The sequence below is a fragment of the Acinonyx jubatus genome, chromosome E4, assembly GCF_027475565.1.
Source record: "Acinonyx jubatus isolate Ajub_Pintada_27869175 chromosome E4, VMU_Ajub_asm_v1.0, whole genome shotgun sequence".
In the NCBI taxonomy this organism is placed as follows: Eukaryota; Metazoa; Chordata; class Mammalia; order Carnivora; family Felidae; genus Acinonyx; species Acinonyx jubatus.
Window position 1 is genome coordinate 62,909,696 of NC_069395.1, and position 27,662 is coordinate 62,937,357.

At 45.7% G+C, this 27,662-nt stretch overlaps 1 protein-coding gene across 3 annotated transcripts; it reads left to right on the forward strand.

Annotated features, from left to right (window-relative positions):
• Positions 1–27,593, forward strand: CE4H1orf100 (chromosome E4 C1orf100 homolog). Of its 3 annotated transcripts, none has more exons than XM_015072874.3 (5): positions 1–154; positions 8,059–8,127; positions 14,188–14,283; positions 18,944–19,116; positions 27,113–27,588. In XM_015072874.3, the coding sequence occupies exons 2-5, from the start codon at positions 8,072–8,074 to the stop codon at positions 27,202–27,204; spliced, it is 417 nt and encodes a 138-aa protein (XP_014928360.3). In that variant the 5' UTR covers positions 1–154; positions 8,059–8,071; the 3' UTR covers positions 27,205–27,588. The 3 variants fall into 3 exon arrangements, with proteins under 3 accessions (XP_014928360.3, XP_014928363.3, XP_053065287.1); XM_015072877.3 differs by lacking the exon at positions 27,113–27,588 and adding an exon at positions 25,019–26,923; XM_053209312.1 differs by lacking the exon at positions 1–154 and adding an exon at positions 4,818–4,976 and having other exon boundaries at positions 27,113–27,593.
• The last annotated feature ends 69 nt before the right edge of the window (positions 27,594–27,662 follow it).

Sequence of the window (27,662 nt, forward strand, 5' to 3'; positions counted from 1 at the left end):
TAGCCTTTTGAGTGATGTAGAAGGATCAAGCCCTATATCTCTGCAGTGTGTTTTTGCAGTATATCCAGCACCCGGAGGTGGCTGAAATAACCACTGTCCTCAGAAGACTGATTTTTAAGAACAAAGAGGACTCTACCCACTGGAGCCCAAGCAGGTAACACCGGTTCGGTCATTACTGCTGGAACATCTCTCTCCTCTTACTTAGTGCTTGTAGTACTAAATTGCTGATTGCATTTTGAATGTTCTGGAGACGAGCACTCACAGTTAAGCAAACTTTGTGGCAAACCATTCTGTAAAGCCAAGAATTCTTTTGGAAAGTGAATATTCATACCTCTCAGCTTTAAATTATTTGAGTAGATTTAGCTCAACATTTTTTTTTTCTTAGAAATGAGGTACACCCATGTAAAGGCATCTGGCTCCCTGCAATACAAAAAGTACAAAGATTAAAAGGGTACCTGGGTGGTTCTGTTGGTTAAGCCTCTGACTTCTGCTCAGGGCATGATCTCACGGTTCGTGGGTTCGAGTCCCACGTCGGGCTCTGTGCTGACAGCTCGGAGCCTGGAGCCTGTTTCAGATTCTATCTCCCTCTCTCTCTGCCCCTCCCCTGCTCATGCTCTCTCTCTGTCAAAAATAAATACACATTAGCATTTTCTTTAAAACAACAAAAAGAACAAAGATTAAAAACTGGTTACTAGATTAGCAGGTTATTGAGTTGACTGACTGATTGGTTCTTTCATTCACTCATTCCAAAGTACGCCCAGAGCACTTCCTTGGATGGGGAGAACTTTGCCAGTCAATGAAGCAGGAGAAGGACAAGGACAGTGAGGACAGTGGCTGCCAAAACAAGACGGTCCCAACATCTAGGAACTTGCATTTCAGGTAGACAGGCCAGACCTTGTATGAAACTCATGTCTTGTGCTTTGAAGAATCTCTAGAGCCTTATCCGAGGCCTGGCACAAACTTTTTACTCATTCAATGTTCTCTTAAACGATAGAATGAATAGATGAATTCAGAAACCAATAAGCCAATGAAGACAGGCCTTAAAACCAAAATGCGCTATAGGATTAATTAAGGGCTCTGGGAGTCCAGAGGTGGGCAACGGACCATTTGGAACCCAGAAGAGACAGGCCTTGGAGGATATGACACAGACCTTGAATAAGGCCAGGAAGGGTGGGTGGAACTTAGATTCAGAAGAAGGGAAGAAAAAGCATTGAGGCAGTAGAATTCAGAGTAGGATTGGGAGGCGGGGGTAGATGACCAATGTTCGTGAACTGGGAAGACTGGCTTCTTGAGGAAACAGAAGAAGGAGGGGACTGTCCAGCTCATTCAGTGGTGGAAAGCCCTCTTCTCAATTCTTCTCACAATACACATGCTCAAAGGCAAGTGATAGCAATTGCCCCCACTATACAGCCACCCTGCAATCAGCCAGGCCACTGTCATACACCCAGCCAGGGTGGGTCACACCAGTTCTGAGCAAGCCCCCACCCCACGGCTTCTCTGCACTGTCAGATCACTAAGGAGTGGCTTTCCCCAGGGGCCCAACCTCCGCCAACACCTTGAGTACCGATTCCACACCTCCAAGGAAAGGCGGGCGGGGGGAGGGGGTGGCGCTCAGGGCTCTGGGGTTTTAAAGTACATCTAGAAAACCAATTGTTGCTACTTATATACCAGTTTAAATGCCACCCTCTGTTTCTCGAATTTTCCCAAAATTACAGATAAATAACATTAGAATCTTGGGACCCTGACTACTATTCTGCCTCTGCTCCTTCTTTGAACAGATTAATTAAGTGATAAAACTTGCTAGTTATTTGAGGTTCACAAGCTTATTAAACTCACCAGGCAGTTACTACTGGTTCCACTCAATCTCATACTGGGAGGATCTAACCTCTGATTTAACAAATATTATTTTTAGTCCTTCCTACCAGAAAAAATTGATGTCACTTTAAAATTGTAAACCACAGAAAGCCCATCTACATGAGGAAAGCTTATCACATGCTTCCTATCAGGGAAAATGTTCAGGTTTTCTGAAGCAAAGGTGACATCTGTTCTTGGAGCCTTTTCCTTTAAAATTCTGAAAAATTCGGAGGCGGGGCGGCACCTGGGTGGCTCAATCGGTTTAGCCTCCGACTTCGGCTCTGGTCATGATCTCACGGTTGGTGGGTTTGAACCCCACATCAGGCTAAGAGCCTGATGCCTGCTTCAGATTCTGTGTCTCCCTCTCTCTCTGCCCCTCCCCCACTCATGCTGTCTGTCTCTCTCAAAAACAAACATTGAAAACATAATAAAATACTGAAAAAGAGCGTGGGTGGGGTGTGGGGACACAGCCACTCAACAACCTGAAAGGTAACTTGTCGAGGAAACTTGTCAAGGATTCTGTTTTAGAAGCTACGAAGCTTCAATTTTGTATCAACTTGTGTGACGTTGTGATTAGTATCAGACTTGATTTCCTTCCAGCAGGTAAGTAACGAGAAAGCAGAGCCATATGTCTCTTGCTAAATGCTTTTTCCTTAGTGCCTGGCACAGTGCCAAGCAAAGGTGGTTGATCAAGAAATATCTGTTGAGTGGATCAATGAGTCAGTGGCACTGTAGCAGGAGGAGAAGGGCTTCAGAGTCAAACAGATTTGGCTTTTTTTTTTTTCCTTTTCTTGTTTATTGGCCATGTAACCTTCAACATGAAATTTAACATCTACTAGAAATTCAGGACAATGAAGGAAAACTCTCAGGACTCCTGAGAGGATTGAGTGAAACAGCATATGTGACAACTATCTGGTGGATAATGAGCGTCAGCCCAGGATGAGGCCCTTCCCATCGTTTCCCACAGAGGGCGGCTACTCTTTTTCAAAACTGTTTTGGCTATTTTAGTTCCCTTGCATTTCCAAATAAGCTTTAGAATAAACTCATCTATATTCTCCAAAAACTCCTACTGGGTAGTTTGACCAGATCCAATTTGGGCAGATTGTCATCTTTACTATGTTGAGTCTCCCAAACCATGAACATAGTATATCTCTCAGGTCTTTGATTTCTTCCATCAATTCTGTAGCCTTCAGCATACAGAGTCTGTGCATGTCTTGTTAGATTTGTGCATAATGTTTCTCCTTTTTTCTTTTGAGCTATTATAAATAGTTGTGTTTTAAATTTTTGGTTCCAATTTTTTATTTACAGTATAGAAATATAATTATGTGTGTTTTCCTTGTATCCCATCATCTTGTTAAAAACGTTATTTGTTTTGGGGCGCCTGGGCGGCTCAGTTGTCTGGACTGATCATCCAACTCTTGATTTCAGTCCAGGTCATGATCTCACAGTGGGGAGATCGAGCCCCCGTGTCAGGCTCAGTGTGGAGCATGGAGCCTGCTTGGGATGCTCTTTCCCTCTCTCTCTCTCTCTCTCTCTCTCTCTCTCTGCCCCTCTTCCAGCTCATGTGCACTCTCTCTCTCTCTCTCAAAATAAATAAATGAGCTTATTTATTTATTCATAGGCTCCTTGGGATTTTCCACATAAACTATTATATCATTTGTAAATAGGGACAGTTTTCTTCTTTTCCATCTATATGCCTTATATGTCTTGCCCTGGCCTTATTGTGCTGTGTAGGACTGCCTGCATTATGTTGAATAGGAGTGATAAGAGTGACATCCTTGCTTTATTTCTGATTTTAGGAAGAAATCAGTCTTTCTCCATTAAGTATGATGTTAGCTGTAAATTTCTATAGATGTTCCTCATCTGATTGAAACACTTCCCTCATGGTTGGCTAAGAAATCTTACCATAAATGGATAGGTTTTATCAGATTTTTGACTGTTATATTATTTAACAGAATTCTGATGTGATCCATAATACATTCTGTAATACCAAACAGTTGCTGAAAATGTTGACAAGATAAATCTTATACCTTTGTCTCTAACTCAGTATGTTGAACATTAACGTTGAGGCAGTTTGTTGCAACGTTATGTCTTTTACTCGTGTACCTTAGTTCACCTTCTGAACATCAGAATAATAAAAAATTCTATTATTAAGCTTTCATTTCTGTGCCCTGGGAGTCTAACCGCAGTGGTTTATGTGCTGGTATTAATTAATTGGAAGTGGTTACAATTCTCCTAAATAAGAGCCATGAAGTTGCCCAAATCTTATCTCATTCTTAGGAATGTGCCTTAAGGAATGAATTTCCTAGAATCAAAATATATTTATATTCAGCAAGATCAAAATGGCCAGTACTATGGGACTGGGTTTCATAAATTCCGGCATATTCGGTTACTCAATAAATACTTGTGAAATGTCCACCATGTGCCAATTTTTATCTTTGGCCCTAGGGATGCGGCAGTGAGGATAAGAGACAAACTTCCCTGTCTTCATGGAGACTACTTTCCGATGGGGAGACAGACCTAAATAAGATACATATGTAAACATGTAGTACAGCAGGTGGTGATGAGCATTTTGGAGAAAAATAAAACATAGAACAGGGAGGAGTCCAGGCGTGGGAGAGGAATGGGGTACTATTTTAAATAAAGTGATGGTTGGACCTCACCAAACAACATAAAGGAACCTTAAACATTAGAATTAAGAATACTCTGTAGCAATGTGGAAAAATGTCATGATACCTCATTAAGTGAAAAGCAGAGAATATAAAACAGGAGATCTGCCGTGGTTTCGAGTATTTAAGTATGTACATATATAATGTATATAAAACATAAAAAATGAAAATAGTTTGTGGATAATTTTCATCTTATTTTACAGCATTATTCACTTTGAGCATAATTACGCCCGCAGTTTAAAACAAGAAAAATGTTTAAGGTTCCCTAAGGCTAAGTCAAAATGGAATGGAAGGATTTTATTTGGGGCACCTCCGAGGAAGAATCTTCTATTCAAGCGACCAGCAAAGAGTCTGTATTTTAAAGGAGATGAAAGTTCCATTGTCCAGGGTGCCGAGAACAGTGGTTGCACAGTGTTGGCTGCGAGTATGGAAGTGATGGCAAGCTTAACATGCGTGTGTAATCATCTCCTTCAGATTTGGCATGTGAATCTATTTTTCACGATCGACTAAAATAAAACGAACTGACACGTCTTACTGCAAACTACATTCTCTTATTTGTTCCAGAGATGACAAGTAATCACACAAGATGTGACTTGGTAGCCTGTATATGTGGTAGCAACCATTCTCTAGGGATGCAGAAGGACAGGTTGCAACCATTGCCAGACAGTATCTTCCGATGATTCTGAGAGCTCAGATTCCGTGTGGGCTGTTCGTGTGTTCCTCCGAAAATGTTTTTTGTGGCCCGGCCAAAGCATGGCAGCCCAGGACTGGTTTATTCCCTCCGGTGTTGATTCAGAATTCCTAGGCACTGAGCAATCACTCTATCCTCAAAAGGCAGACGCGGTGTTGTCTTAGTGAAGCGCACATGTCCTGAATATCTTCCATTCTTCTCTCCGGCATGTCACGTCTGGTGAAGGAAAATCCCAGCAGTCACAAAGCTTTCCGAGTTCATGCAGGAGCTCAGTGGTGTTTACTCGGATTCTCTCTTTTGTTCTTTCTACTTCTTGGGTGTTTTTTTCTTTCTTTTTTTTTTTTTTTAATAATCACACTAGCACTAAAAGAAAAACACAGATTACATAATGAGCAGACTCCACTGGATAGCCAAACTATCCTAATATAATCTTGCCTGAAAATGTTCAAGCTGCTTGAAAAATACATTCAGAGGCGAAATAACGCAGCTAGCTGACCTGGGACTGGTCCGTGGACTAGTTTTGACTGGAAAAGGGAAGAAGGAGGCACCACGCACTTGCTTTCCGACCTATCTCCTAACCAAAGAAGGTTACTGCTTCTTTGGGGCTGTCCCGCTTTTGTTTCGGCTGATGGTCTGGGCGCTCTGTGGTTTTTGCGATGTAGCATAGTAGTCAAATGTTTCTGGAACCAAATGGATCCCCATCCTGGTTGCTCAGTGTCCTTGTACAACTTATTTCCCAGTACTTTTTTTTGGTCCATAAAATAGCAGGTTTCATGTCACCTGACACATAGTACACGCCCATACATAGAAACTCATATTTCTCTGTTCGCAAAGGTGCTGTTTTGTGTACAGAACACACACACACACACACACACACACACACACACGCACACGCATTATTGCCTCCCTTAACCCTCCAGATAGGTATTGTAATCATCAAAACACAGAGCAGCTGTTTTAGTCTGTTCCGGCCGCTGTAACAAATTCCCGTGGCCTGGGTGGTCTACAAGCACCAGAAATGTATTCCTCACACGTTTAGAGGCTGGAAGGCCGAGACCTGAGCGCCAGCCTGGTGGGGGTTCTGCTGAGACCCCTCTTCCGGGTTGCAGGCTGCCGACTTCCTGTTGTGTCCTCACGAGACAGAAGAGAGCAAGTGAGCCCTCTGCGGTCTGCACCAGGTCCATTCGTGGGGTCCCCGCCCCCTTTCCTTCTCAAAGGCCCTGCCTCCAAACACCACCGCTTTGGGATCAGGGTTTCACACGTGAATTTAAGGAGCTCAGGGGTAGGGGACACACACATCCGGTCCCCTGCGGGGAGACGACTTTCCGCATTTCCTCTAGCCACGTGGGTATCAGTCAGACATTCCACTGCTGTGCTATTCTTTACCCCACTTATTGCAGACACAGGCCCAGCGGTCTGCGCATACGCATAATACAAACACACGGTACAGAATTGATGAGGTACCCCAACGGTAAACTAAAAAAGTAAGGCTTTCTCCCACCTCTGTCTCCCAGGCACTCCGTTTCTCTTCCCATCGTGGACTGTTTCTCAAGAGAATACTCATGTGTAGTGGTTTTCCGCTGAAAGTCTTCCTCTACGGGAGATAATCAGCTGCAATGTGAATTGTAGACTAGAAACAATCTAGATTGTATGTTTACGTCTAGGAAAAAGAAAGAGTTCGATGTGGATGGTGAGGCCCTTAAAAAATCATCAGAGGGACAATGAGAAGCAGACTCTGGGGAAGGCCTCCAGGAAGCTTCTAGAACGCCTCCACAACACTGACCCAACATGGGAGCAGCTACCTGTGCCCTACTCCGGAAGCTGCTTCCAGAACCTACTCCCAAAGCCACCAGCACGGCCACTGCGGTGCTTGCTCCATACTCCTAAAGATGGTGTTTGAACCCCAGAATGTGGCCTCAGTCACTGTCTTCGATGCACTTGCTTCATGACACCCAGTGCTGGAGACCAGCCCCTGCCTTGTGCTGCAGACACTCACCACACCGCGGCTTCATGAGCAGCAGGAAATGGCCTCTGCCTCGTTTCTGCCTTCCAGATCTCAGCCCGGTCTGTCGGATTTGGAGGAGTCGAAATCCTATCCAGAGTTCTAGGTGCCAGGGAGTCTGGACATGTAATGCAAAGCCCATGAGCCAGTGCAGTAGGAAGGCACCTAAGAAGGGTGGGAACAGACACTAAAGACCTAACTGCACAGTAGTTTCTTTTTTTTTTTTTTTCTTTTAGGGTGAATTCCTGCTGACCTCTGTGGCTCAAGTTTCGCAGATTGTTGTGTTAATCCTCAGATCAATTTTCTAGGTGTGCAAAATGGTTCGTTGCTGATCTAGTTGCATTTCAGGGATGGGAGAGGCAGAGAATGTCATGCTGCTCTGCCATCTTGGCCCCTCCCCCCCCTTTTTTTCTTTTAGAGAGAGAGAGAGAGCAGGCATGAGCCAGGGAGAGGGGCAGAGGGAGAGAGAGAGAATCTTAAGTAGGCTCCTCAGCATAGAGCCCATCACAGGGTTCAATCCCACAATCGTCAGATCATGACATGAGCTGAAATCAAGAGTTGGACACTCAACCGACTGAGCCACCCAGGCACGCCCATATTGGCTTATGCTTTCCACTTTTTTTCCCCCTTTACTAGTTTCTTTCCTTCCCTAAGTGGTCTACAAGAAGCTATGGATAGTCTCCTTACTCTTCAATTTTCTTACTGTTATTTCTTTCCAGACAGACTTTGTGGCACTAGACAGCTGTCACATGGAAGTGGACTGTGTGTCTAGTGTATATGTGATATAGTACATAGTGTGTATACATTTGCAATATAAACCTTCACTCTGTAATGTTTTTTAGACTCCCATCCACCATGGCTGCCATCCGGCTTCGAGAATTTATTGACCGCCGCCCAGTGATCCTATCTAGGTAATGTTCTTCAAGACGCAGACGCCATCCAGAGCTGTGGTGAGGCAGACAGACACCTGGGGTGGGGGATGGGGGTTAGATTTGCTCACCGGGTGCTCTGTGATTGAGAGGCAATAGCTGCCAGAGGTTACAATGACATTTCTTTGAGTTTGGGGAAAGTTGTAAAAAACAAACAAAAAGAAATTCCACACTGATGGCAAAATCCAAGCAAACAGGCAACTCCAAACACCCAGAAGATTGGAAGGATATTGGTTTTTGCTTGGGAAGGGCTTCAACAAGAAGGATGAGGAACCTCAGCCTAAATTTTAGCGGGGGCTCCTTTAGTCTGCTCAGGATCAAACAAACCACTTCCTGCTTCTGCCATATGGGAGGTTGAAACAACGTAGGATTTTCACTCTTCCTCCAAGTTCCGGCCTTAGACGGGCCAAGACTAACAAGCCCTAGGCATGTGTTCTTGGGCTAAAGTCATCTTGCTGAGAGATATTGGGTAATAATCTATAGACTCTAACCCAGCCTCCCTTTACCACTGGCCGTGGGGTCTGGAGAGGCTCAGAAGCTATGACAATGGGTAAGACACTCACACGGTAAGCGACTTTGAGGTCAGCCTCTTTGGCTTCGTGGTTTTGAGTGAGGCCTGTGTTTATTTTAGTATCTAGTTATTTTTGACAATGTTTAGTCAATAAAGATAAGTCCTTTCGCTTCCAGAAATTACCAAAGGAGGGATGGGGAAAGGATGCTTTGTTCCTACAGTCCTCTTTCAGAGAAAGGACAGAGTCTACCCTTCTCTCCCAGAAGCCCACACGATGAGGAACTGGAGGAAATAGGGTTCCAGTATTTCTTGATTTCTGCCTCCCCACAACCCTTTGGTCTTTCGGAATGTGTTTGAGATCTGTCTTGCCCGCTGTTGAGTTATTTAACTGTGGGTCATCTCCTGGGCAAAATGGAAACAAAGCTCCCTTAGCTGCTGCTAAGGAACTCAGTGGGACTGAGGCAGGGCCATCGGGCCTGGCCTAAACCAGCTCACAGGGAGCCTGAGGGTCTGGGCGAAACAGTGCAGCAGGCACGGGGTCCATGAAATTCTAAGGTGGGGCTGGATTCAGTTGTCTGCGCTCATCCCTCAAAGCCTTCACGACGAGGCACACCACCGGAACTAGGCTGGGGCCCCAGCCTCCCCGCCGTACTCACTGTGAGGCTGGCCCTTGTCTACGCCTTTCCTGAATCTGCAACAGGAGGGGGTCCAATCCATCAGTAGGTTCCTCAGTTGTACCTCCAGGACGTATCTCCAATGGGAATGCGGCCTGTCCCCACTCACCTGCCATGACCACCGTCCATTCTCCAGAAAGCGCTTCCGAAAATGTAACTTGGTTCAAGGCCCTTCATTTCATTAAGCCTTGTAATCACCGCATTTTGCATAAAATCTAAACTCTGCTAGGGCCCGCGCAGCTCTCCACAAACGGACCCTGCCCCTACCTCAGCTTCCTCTTTGGCCAGCCACGGGCGGGGGAAAGTGGAATCACACATGGGCGGGGGCACCTGATAAATATTCAGTGGTTCACCAGTCATAGTGACCACACAGCTCTCACGAGAATTATACCAGGTGTAAATGCCACCTGTGGCCATTCCCAAGCTACAGGCCTGCCTCTCAGGCTGGGCTGAGGGGTGAGTTGGTTTGCAGAGCATCAGATGCTCCTGAAAAGACGGTTTTAGGTGGATAAGTGCAGTGTGGTGTGGAAGAAAAATGAGGTGGAATTTGTGTCAGATGTAAGTGGATTTTTTTTTTGATGTTTATGTATTTATTTTTGAGAGAGAAAGAGAGAGAGAGAGAGCATAGGTGGGGGAGGGGCAGAGAGAGAGAGGGAAACACAGAATGTGAAGTAGGCTTCAAGCCCCGAGCTGTCAGCACAGAGCCCGACGCGGGGCTCAAACTCACAAGCTGTGAGATCATGACCCGAGCCGAAGTCGGACGCTTAACCGACAGAGCCACTCGGGTGCCCCAAGAGTGGATTTTTAAAACACTGGCTGAAGTGGTCTCTGGGAGATCAAGAGGCACCTGGAGGGGTCAGCTCATCCTGCCCAGAGTCATGGTAACACCTACCCCAGATCACCAAGTATGTCCACAATGTCCCGTTGACTCACGGAGCCACACGGAGCCATAGCTGATCAGTTCCCCCCCCCCACTTTACTGATACCTGATGCCCCCCTCTTCCTGGAGGGGATAGTGAGTCTGGAAGATAGCAGAGCGGGCATGGTGGTCTCCCATCCTCTGCGCCAACCAGCTCGTGTCCTTACTAAGTGACTCATTCCCTAGAGCCTGGTCCTCCCTGACACAGCACTTACTCATCGTGTATGATCAGTTAGTGCCCGAGTGTGGTTTTCCTGCCAGATCGTGAACTCTTGGGTAAAAGAGAATGTTGAATGTCACTGTCTCCCTGTCCTCTGCACACGGCGGACACCTCAGAGCCCGCAAAGACGGCTTGTTTCCTTGAACCAAGGACAGCTTCCAGCTAACACGGCCATGTCTGTTTCTTCCCCGGTGACTTCGGTGCACGGCATCGACTTCCTGCCTGCCTGTGAGAGAATCACAGAGTTCATATAAAAATAGCACTAGATTCTTCTGAAAGCCAGCCATCCTGCACACTGAGAGATGACTCTGGGTGCAACGTGGAGCTCAGAGAACGGGTTTGATCCTTGGCTCTGGCATTTACCAGCCAGGTGATCTTTGGAGGGCCCAATTGACCTCTCTGAACCTTGGTCCCCTGTTGTTCATAATGTTTACCTGGCAAGGTGACTAGGGATTAGATGAGATCACCCATGTAAAGGAGCCTCATAAAGCCTGAGGCCCAGCACAGACATAACAGAGGACTACAGGGCCACCTCAGGTCACAGGGCCAGGCTCTTGAGGGACGAACACGCCTGACCTCCCCTGTGCATATTGGATTCCGTCTGCGGCTAAGCCCAGGTTTCTGCTCCGGCTACACATGCTCTCGTCTGCACAGACCACATCACCTCAAAGAGCCAAGCTTTGAGGGGCTGGCAGACAACGTGTGGGGGAATCGGTCGAAGCAGGAGTCTGGAGGAGGAGGAGAAGGGGTCTTAGAAGCCAACCTTCCCACAACTCATTCAGGAATCTTAGAAGCCAAGCCAATCGACGGGTCTGAGCAGAACCCAGGCAGGGGTCTGCGGCCAGGTCTGGAGAGACCGCTGCTTCCCCCACTCACGCACCCAGCCCCGCCAGGAGAGGCCAGCTCCTGACTGACAGGCCAGGTTACGTACGCTTTGCCCCTCATTAACCTCTCAACTGGGATCTTCCTCTTCTGGAAGGTGAAGTCAGGCCACGTGGGGAGCTGGGAAAGTCCACCCGAAGAGTTTGCCCTTCTTTCCCCAATCCTTTCCACTTCTCCACCCAGCCCCCCTTCCCTTCAGCACCTGCTTACGCGCTTCCCTCCCCCTCCCCGCTCCTGGGCCAAAACCTACCAAGAGAGACCCCCCCAGGGACTGGGAGCTGGGCCTGTGACCTGGTGCTGGCAGAGAAGGGCTTCTCCATCCTCAAAACAGCTTTTACAGACGGCTTCTACGGAGCAGTGCTTAGGTCACTCGCCTGTATTCAGCAGGCGTTTGTTACAAGCATGCTTGTGAGAATCCACGGTCAAAACTCGGCCTACTGAAAACGGCACAGCAGCTGTGAGAGACCAGTGTGGCTTCGGAACCCCGGCTGGATTGCTCACAGACTGTAACAGGGCGCTAGGGGGATCTTTCCAAGGGAGTGCTTCAGCCACGGGACGGGTGCCCAAGAAAGTCCCAGGCTCTCAGAAATGTCATTTGTTCCCTATGATTGTGCCAGTTCCTCTCCTTTCTTATGACTTAATCCCTGCTCGTATTTACTCTTCGGGGCTCAGTCACTTTATCCGAGCCACTGGGCAGGCCTAGACAGCCTGTGGTTTTTCTGAAAAGTCAGAGCTCCCGGAGGCCCTGTTTGCATAGACAGACCCTCCCTGTTCACAGCACTTGCCTTTCGCGCTGGTTAGACAGCAAGGTCCCCACTGGCCCCCTGCACACTCCACTTTGACCCCAACTCTGGCCTCATCTTGGCTTCTGAAATTCCCCTCACCACGAATGTCTTCCCCATCCTGTTTGCTTGCCCAAATCCTGGACATCCGTCCCTCAACCACGACCCCACTGACCCTTTATTCAGATCACCATTTCAGCACATAAAGAGCAAAGGGACGCCTGGGTGGCTCAGTCGGTTACACGTCCGACTCTTGATTTCGGCTCAGGTCATGATCTCACAGTTTGTGAGTTCGAGCCCCACGTCAGGCTCTGGGCTGACAGCGCGGAGTCTGCTTGGGATTCTCTCTCTCTCCCTTTTTCTTTGCCCCTCCCCAGACCTCTCAAAATACATAAACTTTAAAACAACAACAACAGAAAAGAGCATTATGAGGACAAGTCAGCTCCTAGATCTGTATCTAAGAACCCTCAGTGTGCAGGCACGTTGTGTGAATTCAGTTAAGTGCCGGTTGAACGGCGGACACGGTTCAGATTTCCATTCATCACCCAACACGTGTTTGGTGAGCTATTTCGTGCAAAACTATGTACTGTTTTCTACCAAGTCTTCCCTTGGAACTCTGAAATAGCATCGTCTGAGAGCTCAGAACCTGTGGAAGTCCCCAAACACCTACATATCACAAACTCTCCCCACGATGGTCACCTGCCTGTGTCCCCTCCCTCTCCAGAGGAGTGGCAGCCTTCTTCCTTATGCCTGAAGCCGTAAGGCAAGCCTGTCCTTGTATTGGACGCCTCCCTCCCAGCCTCAACCCTTTCTCCCACGGTGTCCCCTGATCTCTCCAGCCACCTTCCCCAACACATAGCTCGGGTTTTTCCGTGTCCCACATAAATGACGACACCTGCCTCCTGGCCAGTCTCTGTACTTCAGTCAGACTCCTCACCTTCATTGTCCACACAGCCACTAGCAAAGATCTTTCTAAAATAAAAATTGCACTATGTCATTAATCTTCTTTTTAAAAATGCTACCAAGATTCCCTGCCCCCTAGTGAGTGGTTCCCAACCTCTCGGACACAACGCCCCCTTTACGCCTAACATAATCCAACTACACGTAATTCTGAAATGGCAACATAATGCAGTGACCATAATCTAAAAGGAAAAGTAATTGGTTATAAAGTAAGACGTCTTTCAAAACTTTTTTTTTTTAGTTTATTTTTTGAGAGAGAGAGAGAAAGCAGGGGAAGGCTGGGGAGGGGCAAAGAGAGAGAGAGAATCCCAAGCAGGCTCCACAGTGTCAGCGCAGAGCCCGATGTGAGGCTCGAATCCACAAACCATGAGATCGTGACTTGAGCCTAAATCAAGAGTCGGGTACTTGAACTGAGCCACTCAGGCACCCCAAAATAAGATGTCTTTCAAACGGTAGGGTCTGGATATCCCGGCACCCTTGCCTCACCTTGCCTTGGTTCAGCTGTACACGCCCACCCACCCCTGCTCAACTTCACACCCCAGAAGCACTTCCTCCCCCTCACCGATTTGTTTCAAAATGTCTTTACAACCCAGCCTTCCCTGGCAAAGCTAAGTTCCCTCCTCCAGCCCACAAGCGCCCTGTGCTTTGGCCATCATAGTGCCTATTCATTTCTTGCCCCATACACTTAATTGTCACAGCTTTTAAAAAATCTAAAATACTTGGGCAAGTTTGTAAACCTACCAAAAGTAGGGGAAAAAATAGTATAAGAAGCCCCCACGTAACCATTCTCTCATTTCAACAATGATCAACATTTGCCCCCACTGATTTTAAATAGCCTCTTATTTCTTTTTCTGATAGTTTGAACCTAATACCTGACACATCAAATACTTCCTTATGACTCTTGAGAAGGAAATCCTGAAAAATGGATAACAGAAGACAGCCCTATCAAGAAATTCGAAAGGTTTCCAGAGCTCTGTGCCAGAAACCGGAAGCAAAGACTACATGTATTTTTTATTATACCACAGCTGGCATTCTGCTGTAAAGAACTAATTGCTTTTTTTTTTTTTTCATCACCCTTTTACTTTCTCCACTAGTGTATTCATCGCTCATCAAGGAAAGGACATCCAAGGATATTACCCCGGGCAGCTGGCAAGAGTCCACTTTGATTCTAGTGTGAAGAGACCTCCCAGGTGAGGAGAGCTTCCTAAATCTTAGTTTTCAAAAATTTCATTAAAGTTAGAATGATAAAATGAAAAAAAAAAAGGGGAGGGATGACAATTTGTAGTCATAATAATGATAACAATAATAATTATTATTTAATGGCTAAAAAAAAAAGCTTGGAACAAAATACACCAAACTTAACAATGATGTTTTATGACTGGTTAAGATCATTGGTATCTGTATTTTATTTTTCATCTTTCTCTCTGTTTTCCAGATTTTTCTCTAAAGAACATATATTACTTTTGTAATCAACAATAAATATAGAATGTTAGTAAATCATCAAAGAAATGTAAGAAACACCAAGAGTTTAGAGTTTCAACTTGTTCAAAAAACTTACCCTCCTGAGAGTCAGTTTCCCTCTCAGTAAAATTCTGAATTTGGTTTCTGTCTTTCCAAATGTGATTTTAACAAAAAGAAAAGGAAAAAAACAAAAAACAGTCACTTGGGCATTATTTAAGTTTATTTATTTATTTATTTATTTAGAGAGTGCAGGAAGGGCAGAGAGAGAAGGAGAGAGACAGAATCCCAAGCAAGCTTCGCCTACCAGGGCAGAACCCAATATGGGGCTCAATGCAGGACTCGATGAGGGACTCACTTCATATAGTTGCACATTTTTTTTACTCATGATGAGAACTTTTAAAGTCTACCATTTTAGGACCTTTCAAATACACAATACAATATTATTACCTATAATCACCATGCAGTACATTACACTTCTAGAATTTATTTATCTGGAAGTTCGTACATTTTGACCTCCTTCACCCATTTTCCCCACCCCCCCAAGTCTGCCTCTGGCAGCCACAATCTGTTCTCTTTTTCTATGTGTTTGGTTTTTTTGTATTCCACATATAAGTGAGATCATACGGTCCTTGTTTTTATCTGATCTTTTTTCATATATATATATATATATATATACATATATGAGAAAAACATATATATATATGTATGTATACAACAACATCTTCTCTATCCATTCATCCATCAATGAACACTTAGATTGTTTCTATGTCTTGGCCATTGCAAATGATGCTGCAATGAACATAGAGATACAGATATCTGAGACAGGGATTTCACTTTCTTTGGATGTGTACCCAGAAGGGGAATTCCTGGTAGTCCTAACTTTTGGAGGAGCCTCCATACTGTTCACAATGGCTGCACCAGTTTGCAGTCCAACAACAGCACACGAAGATTCCCGTTTCTCCACCTCCTCGCCAACACTTCTTATCTCTTGCCTTTTTGATACTAGCCATTCTAACAGGTGGGAGGTGACAGCTCACTGTGGTTTCAGTTTGCATTTCCCTGATGGTTAGTGACGGGGAGCATTCTTCATGAGTCTGTTTGGCATCCATACGTCTTCTTCGGGAAAAAAATGTCTGTTCTGATTCTCTGCCCATTTTTTAGTCAGACGGGTTTTTTTGTTTTTGTTTTTTTTTTTTTACTATTGACTTGTAGGAGTTATTTGTATATTTTGGCCATTAACTCCTTATCAGATATATGATTGGCAAATATTTATCCTATTCCACAGGTTGCCTTTTTATTTTGTTGCTCTCCTTCGCTGTGCAAAAGCTTTTTAGTTTGATGTAGTCCCGTTTATTTGTGTTTTTGTTGCCTTTACTTTTGGTGTCAAATCCAAAAACTCATTGCTAAGCTTGATGTTAAGGAATTTACTCCTTACTGTTTTCTTCTAGGAGTTTTATGGTTTCAGGTCTTACCTTCAAGTCTTTAACTAATTTTGAGTTGCTTTTTGTGTATAAGATAATTCATCTTTTGCATGTTGCATTTTTTCCAACACCACTTACTAAAGAGACTATCTTCGGGGCGCCTGGGTGGCGCAGTCGGTTAAGCATCCGACTTCAGCCAGGTCACGATCTCACGGTCCGTGGGTTCGAACCCCGCGTCAGGCTCTGGGCTGATGGCTCAGAGCCTGGAGCCTGTTTCTGATTCTGTGTCTCCCTCTCTCTCTGCCCCTCCCCCATTTATGCTCTGTCTCTCTCTGTCCCCCCCAAAAAAATAAACGTTGAAAAAAAAATTTTAAAAAAAATAAAGAGACTATCCTCTCCCCATTGTATATTTTGGGGATTTTTTTTTTGTCTAAACCAATTGACCACATAGATGTGGGTTTATTTCTGTGCTCACTATACTGTTCTGTTGGCATATGTAACATATGTGTCTTTTTTATGACAATATCATACTGCTTTAATTGCTATAGCTTTATAATATAATTTGAAACCAGGAAGCATGATGTCTCCATGTTGTTTCTCTTTCTCAAGATTGCTTTAGATATTTGGACTCTTTTGTGGGATTTTTAGGATTTTAGAATTCTTTGTTCTAGTCCTGTGAAAGAATGCCTTTGGAATTTTTATTTTATTTATTTATTTACTTTTTTATTTTTTTCAAAAGAGAGAGTAAGAGGCAGAGGGAGAGAGAGAGAATCCCAAGCCGGCTCCATGCCTGTGCAAAGCCCGACACAGGGCTCGATCCCATGAGCCCAGGATCACGACCTGAGCCGAAACCAAGAGTCGGACTCTCAACTGACTGAGCCATCCACATGCCCCTGCCTTTGGAATTTTTATAGGAATTGCATAAAATGTGTAGATGGGTTTGGATAGTATGACATTTTAACAATATTAATTCTTCCAATCCATGGACACAGAATATCTTCCCATTTATTTGTGTTTTCTTCCATTTCTTTCATCAGTGTCTTAACGGTTTTCAATGTGTAGGTCTTTAACCTCCTTGGTTAAATGTACTCCTATTTATTGTTTTTGATGCAATTGTAAATAGGATTGTTATCTTAATTTCTCTATCTATCTATCTATCTTAATTTCTCTATCTGTCCGATAGTTTATTGTTAGTGTATAGAAATGCAATACATTTTTCTACATTGATTTCATATCCTGAAACGTCACTGAACTCCTTCATTAGTTCTAACATTTTTTTGGTGGAGTCTTTACAGTTTTCTATATATTGATCATGCTATCTGCAAATAGAGACAGTTTTACTTCTGACTTTCCTATTTGGATACCTTTTATTTCTTTTCCTTGCCTAATTGCTCTGGTTGGGACTTCCAATATACGTTAAATAAAAGTAGTAAGAGTGGACATCCTTGTCTTACTCCTGATCTTAGGAAAAAGCTTACAGCTTTCTAACTTGGAATATGAGATTAGCTGTGGGCTTTCATATATAGTCTTTATTATGTTGAAATATGTTCCCTTTATACCCACATTATCATTAATGGATGTTGAATTTTGTCACATTCTTTTCCACATCTACTGAGATGATGGTATGATTATTATCTTTCAATTTTTTAATGTTTTATTCATTTTTGCGAGAGAGGGGGGGATGCAGAGAGAGATGGGGAGACAGGATCCAAAGCAGGCTCTGCACTGACAGCAGACAGCCCGATGTGGGCTCAAATCCATGAGTTGCAAGATCATGACCCAAGTTGAAGTTGGATGCCCAACCGACTGAGCCCCCCAAGGCGCCCCTCCTTCAATTTGTTAATGTGGCATATTATGTTGATTGATTTGCAGATGTTGAACCTTCCTTGTAGCCCTGGAGTAAATCCCACTTGGTCATGGTGTACGATCCTTTTAATGTGTTGTTGAATTCAGTTTGCTGATATTTTGATGATTGAAACCTTGTTTTGTATAACAGTTTTCCTGAGATAATTCCCACACCATAGAGCTCATCCATTTAAAGTGTTCAATTCAACTGAAACCTTTGTTTAAACTTAATTATTTATTGTGGACTTTCTTCCATCTCAAAATTTGTAATTCCACAGCATCACTTTTAATGGTGGTATGATATTCCTGTACATGTCTGTATCATTTTCTAAATAATCCCTCTTTTTTCACATGAAGATTGTTTCCATTCTTTTATTATCATAAAATTCTTTGGTGAACATTCTTCGAGCTATGTCTTTGGTGACACCCCTAATTTCCGGAGTTGGCTGTGACAAAGTATATGCACATTTTAAAGATATTAATACTCACCACCAAAGTGTTCTCAAGCAAGCTGCACCAGTGAGTGTAAACTCCCACACGTGTATGAAGATATTTCACCATTAAATTTTGATTCTTCTTTACTTTTACTTTCAGAGGGGACTTATCTGAGTGGAGGGACAGGAAGGTTATAACTGATTTCAGGTTCATCCAACACCAAGTTGCACCATAGTGGTTAGTCTGGTCAGAAGACAGTGTTGGTTCCTGGAGGGAACCAAACATCCATAGGGAAGAAAATTACGATGGGAAAGGGCATTGGGGAGATGTGGAGTACAGAAAGTAGCCAGGGCACAGGAAGTACAGTACAGGAGATAGCCAGAGTGCAGGAAGCAGAGTACAGGAAGTAGCCACACTTGAGCAGACCCAGTGGAGGTTTCAATGCAGGTCATCTTCTGGAACCTGTGGTTGAGGAGGAGGAGGGATGCTACCATGGGGGAGCAAGGGACTGGGATCCTCGAGCCACCTGCTGAAAACCCCGCTGTGCTGGCCTTGGTGCCATGGAGTCTTACCAATAGTATCTTTGTAGCCTCCTGGCTGCTTCCAGAGAGTGGATTTCAGCTGATGAGAACACTGGACTGCTTTTCTTCTACTGGGTGCTCAGCAAGCTGTTTCTATTTTCATTCAGACCTCTCATAGACTTGACAATTCCACCCAAGAGAAAAAGCCAGTATCAGCCTCAATTAGACCAACAAACTCTCATTCGATACATTTGTTTTCGAAGACATTCAAGGCCCGCTGAACCATGGTATAAAGAAACCACCTACCAAAGGGACTATTCTCTGCCATTTTACAAGATTGGTAAGTCAGGTCAACTGCTCTTCCTCTCTCAGATCACACTTGCCTCCGATGAGTCTCTTTTGTGGGCTTGTAGCCATCAGGGACGTGTCTGGGACCAATCAAGTTGGGGACAGTGTGTGTGTGTGTGTCGAGGTGCAGGAAGAAGAATTTAGAGGCTGGGCCAAGGGCTGTTTCCGCCTCTCCTTTTTTCCAGCTCGCTATAGAATTCAAGGATAAAACTGCAGAAATGTCAGGGTGGCTCAGCTGGTTAAGCATCTGACTTTGGCTCAGGTCCTGATCATGTGGTTCATGAGTTAAGGGCTCTGCGCGAATGGTACAAAGCCTGCTTGGGATTCTGTCTCTCCTTCGCTCTGCCCCTCCCTGACTTGTGCGTGCACGTGCGCTCTCTCTCAAAATAAATAAACAAACTTAATAAAAAAGAAAAGAAAACGCACAAATGTCCTTGCTAGGAAGCAGGCTCAAGTGTGACTGCTTCTTACCGAGCCTCTCGTCACTCAACAAATTCCTTGTGGTGCCTAACTATATTGAGGAAATTTTTTTCTTTTCTCCCATTTTTTTTTTAAATGTTTTATTTATCTTTGGGAGAAAGGGCATCAGTAGGGGAGGGGCAATGCGGGGGTGGACAGAGGATCTGAAGCAGTCTCCACACTGACAGCAGTGAGCCTGATGTGGGGCTTGAACTCACGTACTGCGAGATCATGACCTGAGCTGAAGTTGAACGTTTAACTGCCTGAACCACCCAGAGGCCCCCTTGTTCTCCCATTTTAAACGACTTTATGACAATTTGACATTTGGAGGCATGTTTCAAAAATTCTAAGTTCCCTGTACATTGCAACATGTGTGGCTATGAAGGGCCAAGCCCTCCCCCAGATGTGAGCCGGGGGTACACACGTGGATGCCAGTGTAGACATTACTTGTATTCCTGTCCTCACGGATGCCTTGAATTTTAGTGAGGGGAAGGAGTCGCTGCGTTGACAGGCTTTGTAAGTGAGTTAACCCCACTGTTTCTGGAGCTCTTACCCTGTGGCAGGAACATATTTTGTCCTCGTAACACCACTCTTAGGTAAGTGCTATTATTTCCCCCATTTTCCAAGAAGGGGGGGATCGAGTTTCTGAGACAGTTAATGACCCAGATCACCAGGCAGCAGGTAGGAGGGGCAGAGTTCAGACCCAGGCCATTTGAGACATAGCATTCAGGCAGAGGCCAAGCTCTGTGCTTGACCTGTAACCCATATGGCCTCTGTCACAGCTGGGTGTCACCTGCACTACTGTTTATCTAATAGTTTTCTTTAAAGTGAGTCACTTTCTTCTTGCTTGAGAAAGAGTAAGAAACCGAGTAGGAGGATGGTGGAGGGAGCGGCTGGGGGTGAGGAGGGCCCACCTTTCCTCCTGTTCTCCCCTGAGAAGAGTGGCTAGGCCAGGGATGGGGCTCAGGTCCCAGGGGAAGAGCAAACACCAGCAGCCAGGAGGGTGGGAGTCAGGCCCAGGCGATTCATCTCTAGACAGTGGAGCCACGGAGGGGCGGGGGGCGCAGTAGATGAGGCCGACGGGCCGCATGTGGGCAGGAGGCATCTGGCATAATAGGTTCCCAGGGATGCGAAGCTGGGTTCTGGGAGGTGGGAGACGGGTGGAGGCTGAGCAGGGCGGGAGATGAGGGGAGAGGGAGGCTGGGGGCTGAGATGAGCTCTAGGGAAGGAGGTGCCAGGAGGGAGTGTGGGACGGTAGAAGTTGGGGTCCCACAGGGGGCCCCGGGACGGTTGTATTAACGGAAGCCAGGGTGGGTATGGGTGCAGATCAGGGCTGAGGATGAGGCCTGAGGGGGGACGGGAGCCACCAGGGGCTGAGTAGCTGGAGAGAAGAGGTGGTCGGGAGAACCAGCTAAGCGGCTTGCCCTTTCGAGAACATTGGAGTCTGAAGTCAGCTTCCTTAGCAGCGGGTAATCCAGGTGGGCCTTGGGTTACCAAAGTGGTAATAGACAAGACCTTTTTTCCAATTCCTCTGCTTCGAGGGAATCCGGTGAGACAGAAAGACACGAAAGGTTTTCTCCCCTGCTTGTTTTAGACGACGATTCTTAATTCTTTCTGCCCTATGGAACCAGGGGAGTGTTTAGCAACGCAGTTGAGTATTTACCAGGTTCTGTGTCCCTAACACCGTGCCGGGTACCATGGGAGGAGGTGAGTGCCAAGCCCAGCCTCTGACCTCAGCCGCGGGGCGTTGCCAATCGAATCAGGAAGGTGAAGCAACAACCAGCCTGCCAGAGAATGACTAAGCAACTAGCTGAGTGGGAGCTGGAAGGTGGGGTCTAGAACATGCTAGGCCCTGATGGATGAGGTTCCAGGCAGAGGGAACAGGGGCCCCCAGGCAGGGACACCGCAGCCGGGACGTGGTGGGGGGATGGTGAGGCTCGTGGAAGGTGGGAGAGCAGGGAGGACCCCAGCCAGGAGGACTCAGGCCCCAGGGCCACTGCGGGCCCGCATGCCCTGACTGTTCAGTGTTGGGCAAGACGCTCAGCTTCTCTGAACCCGACTTCTCGGAAGTCTGTAGTTTAAAACAAAATTTTTTTAACGTTTTATTTATTTTTGAGACAGGGAGAGACAGAGCATGAACAGGGGAGGGTCAGAGAGAGGGAGACACAGAATCTGAAACAGGCTCCAGGCTCTCAGCTGTCAGCACTGAGCCCAACACGGGGCTCGAATTCACGGACCGTGAGATCATGACCTGAGCCGAAGTCGGCCGCTTAACCGACTGAGCCACCCAGGCGCCCCATCGGAAGTCTGTAGTTTAGCATAGCTGTTAGTATTTAAAATGTCTGTCATGGGCCCAGAACTGTGCTGAATGATACACACACACACACACACACACACACACACACGTGTATACACTCGTGGTTGCAATGAGTCATAGCCCCCGTGATGTAGCTATTATTATTTACTCCACGTAGCAGAAGAGAAAACCGAGCATTACAGACTTTAAGAAACTCACTCCATCCAGCAGCTGGTGGGTCGTCGATCCGGGCCCCCCAGAGAATGAACGGAGGGAGGCTTCACAGGAAATGGGAAGAAGATTCAGGTGGTGCAGCATTTGGAGTGAGGAAGGACACCATCAAGAGAGAACTCACGAGAACTCACGAGGCATTAAAGCTCGTTGCACAGCCACCCGCTCCGACCACAGGATTGTTGGTGTCTCTGATGGAAATAATGGTTTTCGGCCAGAGACGTGTCAAGCTGGGATCCGTAGGCAACTGAAAATGAGGTGCTGGAAAGTCCAGCAGGCAGCATTAGACAAGGAACAGGGTTGGACAGCCCCCTACCCAGTGAGGGTTGAAGCCTGACCCATTCAAGAGATAATTCATGTCGAAATAGTCACTGACCCGCTGAGCAAGTGTGTATGAGTTATCTATCGTGGAGGAACGTCTCACTCCAAAACCTAGTGGTTTATCAGATAAATGATCATGATTTTCACCTTTTAGATGGGCAGTTCTGGCTCAGGGTTTCTCTCTCAAGGAATCAGTCACCTGCAGTGAGCGGGGCATCATCTGAAGGCTTGACTGGGGCCAGAGGGTCTGCCTCCAAGGTGGCTCATTCACATGGTCGTCACTCACATGCTGGCTCATGACTGGGGCCTCAGTGCCTTTCCGGGTGGGTCTCCTCACACCAGTGTCAAATGTCCCGAGGGCACGGCAGTTAGCTCCCCCTACCTAGAATGGGCAATCTGGGATGAAGGGGGACACGGTAATGCCTTTTCTGACCCGGGGGCAGAAGCCACACACTGTCATTTCTGAATGGTCCCACTGAGGCAGTGTGCAAGGATTACATAAGGCACGGGTACCACGGGGTGAGAATTACTGGGGTCCGCTTTGGAAGCTGGCAACCAAGCTCACTCATTGACTGAGCACCCTTTATGAACCAGCCACGGTGCTGTCTACGGGGGGTACAGTGACCTGGATAGACAGGACATCTGCTTTCATGGAGCTGACATTCTTGGGGGCCTACAGAGCATAACCAAGCACGCTTTGTCAACATTATAGACTGCAGTGGTGCTATCAGGGAAACAGGCAGGGTGATAAGTGAACTCAAGGGAGTTTGCTTTTAATAGCACAGTCAGGGAAAACCTCTATGCAATTTTAGCTGAGCCCTGCAACACAGGAATGAGTCACGTTAGAGAGCGTTTCAGGAGAAAGGAACAAACAGTAAGTCCAAAAGCTTGAAAGCAGGAAAGGCCTAGGCTTGTTTGAGGAACAGAAAGGAACCCAGTGTAGCGGGTGTGCGGTCAGGGAGGGCGCCTGGATTCGAATCTCAAAACAAAGACCTGGAAGGGTTCGAGCGGAGGAGTGACCGATCATTTGTATTTTTAAAAGATCAATTCTAGCTGCTGCTAAGGCCCTGTTTGGAGAGGGACAAGAGGTAGGGCATGCCGACCAGCGAGGAAGCTATTTGCCAGCTTAGAACGGAGACGATGGGGCTTGGACCAGCAGGGAAAATGAAAAAGGATGAATGGATTCCAGAGATATTTTGGAGGTGACATCAGTTGGACTCAGTGACTTGCTGTGAGAGCGTTTTCATTCATTCATCTGTGTTCTTCCAGTAAATGATTTGAGAGCCTATTTGTATGCCAAGCAGTGTGCAAGGTTTTGGCGATACAGTGTCAAACAAAAATAGACACACCGTTTCTACATACAGGAAGCTTCAACCGGAACCGGGATAGAAATAAGCATACCATTTCACCTGGCATAAATGCGATAGAGCAGAATTTATGTGGTGCTATAGGAGCGCTTAATGGGTTTCCCTGAGGAAATGATGAGCGAAAAGTTCACTAAGCGAGGAGTAGGGGAAGAGCTTCACAGTGAGCACAGAGTGTGCAAAGGCCCTGTGGTAGGAACACAACATGTTTGAGAAACTTAAAAAAAATGTGCTAAAGCACAGAGATCAGGAAGGGTGGAGCAGGATGTAACTAGAGATTTAAAGACAGGAACAAGGAGAGGGTATACAGGCCATTTTCAGCTCTGGCACCTCTAGCCTGAGATAAATGGCAAATCACTAAAAAGTTTTAAGGAGGGTGGAGACGCCATGATTAAAAGTGCATTGTGAAAATGAGAAGGAAAGGGAGGCCGGGTGGGGAGTCGGGTGAGGCAGGGACTGAATATGCTGAGTCAGGAGCACCCCTGCCTGCTGCCCCCAGCAGTGGTTAGGCTAAAGGTTCTCACCCTCAGTGACATCACTTTTCGCAAGCCAGATGCCCAGGAGATACCCATACCAATTAAATCAGGATCTCCTGGTGCAGGGGTGGGGTGGGGCAGGGTGGGGTGGTTCCAGGCATCAGTAATTTAAAAACCTCCCCAGATTGGTCCCCCATGTGGCCAAGTTTGGGAACCAGTGGTTTAGGCAGGTGATGACAGCTGGTAACAGTAAAGAGAATTGGATGGATTTGCGAGGTGCTTAGGAGGCGATTATTTTGTGAACAACCATCAGGTAGGCGACAGGGGGGTCTTCAAGAGACCTAAGAGAGAGAGGTCACAAATCTGAGCACTGAGAGAGACCACAGCAGGCACTGAATCGAGGGTTTGTTTAAATCAAGAAACTGTACTCCTTGAAGGAGTCTTTGGGGGAAGGGCTTCTCAGAGAATAAGATCGATATAAAGTGGTTTACGAAGACGTGGGTTTTTTGTTTTTGTTTTTGTTTCTAATCTTAACCATTTGACCCGTCTTGGTGATCAGATTTTAAGGGCCGGACATATGCCTAGATTAGCACTGACTCACATTTCACTGTCGGGTTCTCATTTCCTCTTTGGGCATTGTTGAAAAACGGATTAAATATAGATTGTGATAGATCACCTCTCAAGAAGTTCTTCCTCAGTAACAAATTCATTCTCAGCACATTCTCAGGGGTGCGTTTATTTTTTTAGGAAACATTGATTAAGCACAGACTCTGTGCAAGACACAGTGTAAGATGGACAGACTCTATCCTCAGAGAACCTAGAGCCTGTGAATATGAGACGGCCCCTCACACAAAATTTGCCCATGTATTACCCTGGCACCAAATAATTAAAAGAACTCATCCTCTGAAAATAAAATATCTGCTCTTCATAGCGGTGTGACCCTTAGACTCCCTGACCTTCCGATTTCTCGTCTGTAAAAAGGATAATAATAGTATCTACCTAACAGAACAGAGATAACCATATAAGGAATTTAGCATTGTGCTTGTACGTAACATTAATAGGCCTTCAAAAAATATTAGCTATTATATTACCGATCAAAGAATAAACACGTGCCATAATAAATGTTTGTAAACAGACAAACAAACAAAAAACCCTAATGCAACGGGATTGTGTTTTATTCTGGGATCAAGTTCTAAAACCAATGCCTCAAGTAGTTATCATGTATAATCGAAGTTATCCTTGGAAATCTCTTAAACTGTTCCAAGTGATACTATCAAATGATACTAAATTATTACAGTAGTTGGAATAAATGGGATTCAGGAAGTTGGTTAAATTGTCTCCGTAGTTCTCACTTAACTCGTTTTATTTTTCGATGATGACTTTGGAAGAAGTCACCCCCACAAATCCACATGAACAAGAGTTTCACTTTATCAAATGGTAAGGAAGTCCCCCAAATCATTTCACATGTCCTTTCCACAGTAGTCCCACCCCCAAATCTGCATAGCGTATTTCGGGCTTGATAGCATCCACTGTCTGTGGGCATGTTGACTCGGTGAAGCCCCAAAAGTTTGTTGCACGTTCTGGGAATGTTTATTGCCCAGTCGATCCAGTCGAATGAGTGCGTCATTCAGCTCCATGGCTGGTGAGGGATTCTTCACGCTCCTAAACCGCTTAGACACAGTGTAACCCTCGAGAAGGTCAGAGTTGCTATTTTAACCCCATAAGCCTTGGGAAGTTGAATGGTTACTTAGTTCAGACAGGTACACACTATTCAATTAGATTTAAAGAATCCTCCAGGGATGGCATTTCGAGTCATACTCCTGGGTTCAATGAAATATTATCCATTCTTAATACCAAGAAATGTTTGTGTCTTTCAATGCTGTCGAAGTAAGTGTGGAAGGTGTAATGGATCAGTGAAGAGGTCAGGGACTTGCGGGCCAGGTATTCCTGGGTCAAGTCCCCTCACTATCCTATAAACTTGGGCACGTTCATGAATCTCTTTGAGATGGTGACCCCATCAGTGGGCATCTGAGGATTACCGTGGATATTAAGGTAAGTAACACAGTGCATGGCACTACACGTAATACAGCTGCCTTACAATGCTATCGCCATAACGCCGTGCTCTTTGGTTCACCCAGTGTGGATGCGATGGCTGATGCATTTATCCCCAAGCCCTCCGCGAACCCTCAGCTCCAGACAAGCAGAACTGTTAGTGATTGTAGATAAGAGGGTATAAAGTACAGGAACTCCAGTGGGGGTAAATTGAGGGATGGTACCAACTGAAGTTTGATACAAACACACAGAGTGGCCCGTTTCCAGTGTGGGGTTTATAGGGGTTGGGGGGTCTACAGTTAGGATGTCAAAATGCAAACGTATATGACTGATTTAATTTTATTTACATGTGGGCATAACTCAGTGAGGTGCCTCTTGATCACAGAATGAAACGCAGAAATAACCTTTTGACTAAGTCCTGTTCCCCCACATCTTTCACATACATCCCTTTCTCTTCAATCCCCCAAATTATTTTATTGCATACAATCGTTGTGGACACTATTTTGGGGCACTTGGTTGGCTCAGTCGGTTGAGTGTCTGACTTCGGCTCAGGTCATGATCTCACAGTTCGTGAGTTAGAGCCCCACATTGGGCTCTGTGCTGACAGCTCGGAGCCTGGAGCCTGTTTCGGATTCTGTGTCCCCTCTCTCTCTGCCCATCCCCCCCCCCTTTCTTCCTCTCAAAAATGAATAAACATTAAAAAAATTAAACAAAATTGTTGTTGACACTATTTTAAAATTTAGGAGTGAACGGTCTTAAAATAAATCATTGACTTGTTTTAAATTCCAGATTGGAACAAGAAATTAGCCACAGTCTCATCGAACCCTAGACCACTCGATTCTCTGCCAGAGCTCTACTGTTGTCAAGAGAGGCAGTTGTGAACGAAAACCGTTTAAATTGTAAATAACCATGGCATTCAAACAAAACAACATTTGGAGTTCTTAGGTGACTCTTTTAGATTAAAATAATAACAGGACTACTGTTGATTGAAGTGTGTATCTGGGTGGCTACAATCCTGAAATATTTACATGCGGCAAAGTCTTTTCAGATTGAGGCGATCAACCTAAGGGCAGGGGATCAAGAGTCAAGTTTAAGGCGCACCTGGGTGGCTCAGTCGGTTGAGCATCTGACTTCGGCTCAGGTCAGGATCTCGCGGTCCGTGAGTTCGAGCCCCGCGTCGGGCTCTGTGCTGACCGCTCAGAGCCTGGAGCCTGTTTCAGATTCTGTGTCTCCCTCTCTCTCTGTCCCTCCCCCGCTCATGCTCTGTCTCTCTCTCTCTGTCAAAAATAAATAAACATTAAAAAAATTAAAAAAAAAAAAAGAGTCAAGTTTAAGACAA

What these genes read in the sequence shown, in the direction of transcription:
- CE4H1orf100 (XM_015072874.3), top strand. Translation starts at nt 8,072, where the DNA reads ATGGCTGCCATCCGGCTTCGAGAATTTATTGACCGCCGCCCAGTGATC. An exon ending in CGCCCAGTGATCCTATCTAG is followed by an intron (nt 8,128 to 14,187) that starts GTAATGTTCTTC and finishes TTTCTCCACTAG; the next exon opens with TGTATTCATCGCTCATCAAG. An exon ending in AGTGTGAAGAGACCTCCCAG is followed by an intron (nt 14,284 to 18,943) that starts GTGAGGAGAGCT and finishes ATTTTCATTCAG; the next exon opens with ACCTCTCATAGACTTGACAA.